This window comes from Capsicum annuum, chromosome 10 (genome assembly GCF_002878395.1).
Source record: "Capsicum annuum cultivar UCD-10X-F1 chromosome 10, UCD10Xv1.1, whole genome shotgun sequence".
In the NCBI taxonomy this organism is placed as follows: Eukaryota; Viridiplantae; Streptophyta; class Magnoliopsida; order Solanales; family Solanaceae; genus Capsicum; species Capsicum annuum.
Window position 1 is genome coordinate 72,088,735 of NC_061120.1, and position 5,692 is coordinate 72,094,426.

At 38.1% G+C, this 5,692-nt stretch overlaps 1 protein-coding gene across 2 annotated transcripts in view; it reads right to left on the reverse strand.

Annotated features, from left to right (window-relative positions):
* Nucleotides 1-5,485, reverse strand: part of LOC107845557 (F-box protein At4g00755) — a 10,142-nt gene extending 4,657 nt beyond the window's left edge. Inside the window, exons 1-5 of one of the 2 annotated variants that reach the window (XM_016689948.2) lie at nt 5,258-5,485; nt 3,839-4,023; nt 1,196-1,615; nt 881-1,050; nt 533-651 (exon numbers count right to left, since the gene is read on the reverse strand). In XM_016689948.2, coding sequence (XP_016545434.1) covers nt 533-651; nt 881-1,050; nt 1,196-1,615; nt 3,839-3,965 — 836 coding nt within the window. In that variant the 5' untranslated portion in view covers nt 3,966-4,023; nt 5,258-5,485. The remainder of the gene's footprint in view (nt 1-532; nt 652-880; nt 1,051-1,195; nt 1,616-3,838; nt 4,024-5,257) is intronic. The other variant, XM_016689949.2, reaches the window with a different exon arrangement.
* Nucleotides 5,486-5,692: the final 207 nt, after the last annotated feature.

Below are 5,692 nucleotides of genomic sequence, written 5' to 3' on the forward strand. Positions count from 1 at the left end.
GGAGGGCGGCGGGGAGCGGCGACGGGGGTCGGCGCCGGGGACCGGAGGTCGCGCCGGGTCGGCGCCGAAGGTCGGCGACGGCGACGGGGGCCGGGGACCGGGGACCGGGGCGAGAGATAGAGAGAGAGGGTAGGGGGAGAGAGAGAGAGAGCCGTTAGAGAGAGAGAGGGCCGTTAGAGCGGCGACGGAGGTCGGCGCCGGGAACCGGGGGTCGGGGGTCGGGTCGGCGCCGAAGGTCGGCGAAGGCGACGAGGGCCGGGGACCGGGGCGAGAGAGAGAGAGAGGGTAGGGAGAGAGAGAGAGCGCAATGTAAAAATAAAAAGCAATAGAATTGCTCTATATTTTCTCTGACACAGACGGGAGAAAATTATACCGCATATAATCACATGAGAGAAATTAGCTCATTTATCAGCCTCAACAAGGATCTCTATGCTTATGACACAAGCGCATGTCTGCTACCTACATCTTGCCGATGGGTGGAACAATAGAGAAGTCGTAGATCTTTCAAGACAGACAAGAGTGGAAAACTAACCATATGTAAAACAAGTCGTCCGTATGTTGCCTCTGAACTCTACCCAACAGTTCAATCTGCAAATATCCACCAACGCAAAGCACTGGTTCTGGTAACTTGAACTGTTGCAAGCGGTTTTCCTGCTCATCAATGTTCGAATATGTTAATTCTTGCCATGCAAAATTCTACGCTCCTTTTGAGAACGATTTGGAGATAAGCTCAAACTAGTTGACATTTTACATGACACTACTTTGGCAATGTCCAAGATTAATCCTGCTCTATCAGTGAGAAATACTTGCAATAACTAAAACAAATTAGATATAATCATATAGATCATCATTGCTAGGAAAAGTAATTATAGAAGAATACCTGTGCCATAGGGTAAACTTCTGAGGTATACGTCCATATGAATTTGTCATCAGCAGGCTGTTGCAGAGGCACTTGCAAGATATCATTTCCGTCAAGTGAATTTTTGGGGTGTCCGAAACGAAATCGAACAGATTTTGCAGAGTATATAGGCTTGCCGGGCTGGAAAAAAGCTGAATAAGATATTACATGTTAATCAAGAGGGTCAAGTAAATCATGGGAAAACTTTGAAACTAATATCGAAATAAATAATAATTGAGGGGCATCTAAGGCTTCTGGGAGATATATCAGAAAACGGAATGAAGCTGAAGCAATCACCTTCAAAAGGTTGTACACTAATTTCAGAAATAACACAGAGATCAGCTTTCAATTTATAAATTAGTGTTTCAGAGGCATCTGGATCAGCATGTCCTTTACTTGACCAGTATGAAGGTCTACCAAGATATCTGTCCCTAGTTGTTAGAGTATTGACAACACTTTCGCCAGGAAATCTATCTGTACTCGAAGCACTAACTGCATAACCTATGCATTCACTCCGACATGTGTTTAATGTTGTAATAGCATGAAGGAGAGAAGCATAAACATTGTGATCTCTCTTTAGAATATCCCAGCTGGAATTGTGAGATCCAACACGATTTGCTTCTGTTGTTATCCAAGCTGGTTCAATTATTTGCACAATCCTGGAAAGCTGAGGAAACCTTCTCAGGCATAGTTGCTTGGAAAGCCCATTCGTAATTACTGCAAAGAATAAACAATGTTACTATTCGACTATAAATGAGGTCACTCTTCTCCCAAATGATAAATGAACCTCAAACGACTTCCTAGTATTAAAATCTGGTATCCCTATATATTTTCTGAATAAAGGGCCAACTAGCCCTAATATTTTGTACAGTGATTGTGAAATTCAAAGAAATTTATGTAGCACTATCAAGCCGGAAAGCCAGTAAGTTCAACAACTGGTATTCCAATGTACATCCTGGAAATTTTCCAATTCCAAATGAATTAATTGAATCAGAAAGCAGCTTATAAAGAAATAGTATACAGTCCTAAAAATAATAAAGAGCTTGTATATCTTTCTGAATGTTTTACCTTGCAAAAATCATTTTTCAATTATATTTTGAAGATTTTCAACACTCTCCAAGGCACATCTATCGAGAATATGACCTAAACCTTTTCTGAACACACTTCCCCTTACAGTGATCCTTCTGATCAATTATAGTTGCAAGGACTTGTTTAACTAATGAGAAACTACAAAGAAGAGGTCATCCGATTTGCTCAAGATGTCTGCTTTGTGTATAAAGAGAAAAATAGTCCTCTAGGTTAACCGAGAGTGTTGCGTAAAAAGGACCAAGGAGAATCCAATTCTAAAGGAGGAGGAGGAGAAGGAGCTAGCTTTATGGGGGAGTGATCACGAGACCACGTATAACAAGGCAGGCAACACTCGATTAGATCACATCACCAAGAACCCCTAGGAGTGCAATAGAACATTGAAAACTGATTGAGAATGACATTACCAATACTTGAGAATCAACCAAAAGACCAGTGGGTATCATTACTAGATCAAACTTCTTGGCATAAGATCATTGTGCCATATGCAAACAAATACCTAATTATACAGCTAACAGTGTATGTTAAGCAACATCTGTGTTTTCATCCTCTCCTATAGTAAGAGGGAACAAAGTTCTCGTGATTCAGTTAAAGTGACATCCCACAAATTCATACAATTGACCGAGATAATAAATGATACATTTCTCTACACATTTGGGTGCAAGTAAATTATCGAAACATCCTATAGACTGCCCACTTGACCACCTCTTCCTCATGTTTTTCTTTTGATAAAGTAACATTTGTATATTGATCAAAACAGCACATAGGTTGGGCTGAAACCATATTTACAAAGCAAAAGGAAGAACAACTGATCAAAAGAACCTTGCAGAACCTAGGATATCTATGATTGACTCAGTATCTTCTATGTAGATTTTGACCTCCTCTTCCTCATTATCATCCTTCTTTTTCTTTTTTCTTTTATTTTCTTCGAGGTGGGGGTGTTTCAAAAGGAAGAACAACTGATCAAAAGAACCTAGCAGAACCTAGGATATCTATGATTGACTCAGTATCTTCTATGTAGATTTTGACCTCCTCTTCCTCATTATCATCCTTTTCTTTTTCTTTTTTTTTCTTCGAGGTGGGGGTGTTTCGGGAGGGGAGTTGACAGAGGATCACTCCCTTTAATCAGTTACTTTGAGGTGGGGGTGTTTTGGAAGAGGAAGGTGAATGAATTGCTTTACCATTTGAAGAATGATTTTCCTATGACTTAGATAAGAGATAGCCGCAACATGATGGGGTGATTTCTTTTAAAAACACTAGGCATCATCATGTTTTCTCCTTTGCAACTTAGGAGAAAACTCGTCTTTTATTATTTATTTATTTTTTGAGTGAAAGAGAAGAAAGCTCAAATTTTTGGAGCATTACATGTTTGACCGAAGTCTTGGGCAAAATCACCAAGACCATCTCGTCATTTAGGTATTGCCACATTCTCCCTACACTAATAAGGCTCAAACCTGGATTCACCAAATCAAGGAAAATAATAGGTAATATCTTCATGAACATAAGTGACTACCCTTGTACGAGGGAGAGTCACACACAGGAAGTGTTGCGAATTCACAATCCTAAAATGGCGTACATCTCCAGCATTAATATACAATCAATGAAAACGAGGGAAACCATAAATCTAGAACATACACAATGGTCTCCTTTTTGTAGATGGCCCTCAGATGCCCATAACCAGCAATTGTGTGACCAAATATATTCAGATAAGAAACAGGTGCAGTACACTGCTTCAGTATTAGGAGGAATGTGAAAATCAGCAAGATGAGGAATTACTACTATGAATAAAAGAAATGCTTTTTAAGTGTCACTGCCAAGAATAACTTTCATCAGAATTCAGTTTGCACAACTCACCAAAATGGTGCCAATGGTTTGAGACAGAGCCTGCACGGACCACATCTACTGGATCATTCAAACTTGTCAGGATATTAACTGACATGTCACTTTCAAGAGATTGTACAAAATCAATCCGAGTCTCCATTCTGATTGACAGGCCACTATAAAAGTTAAACCAACCAATGCATTTCAAGTTCAAAAACCTGAATCAGCACACATATAAATTCAGATGACAAGCATCAACATTTAAGAAATGGAAAAAGGAGAACATGAAAATATGACAATTATCTACTCCAATCTTTGCCAATTCAAAAAAAAAAAAAAAAATAGCAAACCAGATCCCTAGAAGATAGATCAATCAATCAACCATACCTCTATCCAAATTAAGTCATCAACTACATGAATCCTTTTGTCAAAAAAAAAAGCAGCTCATGAATCCTCTATGTCCATTATGTCAAAAGTCAAGTTCATTCCACTTAGAAATATATCATCTAAGGCAAATTAAGGGTTGTCTAAGGGCTCTTAAAACTCACATATATCACTATGTAAACATAAAATCCTCAACAAACTAAAAGGATTCTTAACAAGTACCCGAAGCTGAAGTGTTACCATAAGAATTTAAAGCCTTAACCTAGATTATTGGTATAGTCTATGGCCCTATAGAGGTATTTAGCTTACATTTTGTTCTATGTTCCGCTGAATAAACACCAATCACGACTGGTTGTATGCTTCTTTAAACAACAAGCCACCCAGTAACTTCATGTCTACCACATACCTTTTTATTCAAGTAAGTAAAATACACTTCCTCATTAACCCGTTCCATTTATCAATTAACCCGTATTTTAACCCGCGAACCATTCATTTATCCCCTCCCCTTTTAACCCCCCCAACCAAATTCCAAACCCCTGTGCTTCCCTTACTCTTTTTTTTTTCCGAAGTAACTGTGGTGTCTGAAACAGCTCACACGGGATGCCTGTGATCTCACACCGTACCAGGTAATTCTATTCACCAAGGAAGGAGCACCCCCCATTTTAGCTGAGAATCTCTAATAAGAAAAAGAAACCCATCAGAGATTCACGATTCCGTTTTACTTAAATAGGTCTAGTCCAAGTATCCATTTCAAGTACCATGTGTTTCTTCCCTTGTTTAGTTGTTTTCTTTTAAAAAGAAACCCACCAGAGATTCACGATTCCGTTTTACTTAAACTGGTCTAGTAGGTACCAATTTCAAGTACCACGTGTTTCTTCCCTTGTTCAGTTGTTTTCTTTTATTCTAATGAGTAATTGAGTTATTTTCTTTGAATTTTCTCATCTCAAACAATGAAACACAAAATCCAAGCCATAAGCTCAGAAAATAATAACTATAGGAAAACAAATGACAGCTTAAACAAAGGGGAAACAGAAATCAGCTAGCAGTCAAAGACACGAATGAAATTACCTTTTCAATTTGCCGAAGAAGAAAACTGGAAAGGGAATTTTGGAAGTTGAATCAAATTTAGGAGTGAATCTTTTTTACTACAACTATATCTAAGGAAATTGACAGTCGGCGATTTTAAGATACATGAGATCATGACACCTGGAACTATGTCGTGAATACTTTGGTGGGCTGTCTTTTCTCCTTTCCCCGCCCCAAAAGTTTTCTGTTCTAAACGCTTAGTTTTCTCATAATTAATTCAATTCAATCTAAATTTAAATATATATTCTATTACTATATTTTTTAAATAATTGTACTTTGATATCATTAATAGTGAGTGCGAATCTATGTGGATAACTACTTATAAAATAGATCTATTATATATATAATGAATCTATTTTTCTTTGTACATAGATATTTCTTAAATTTTGTTTCAATATCTTTTAATGATTTATTCTT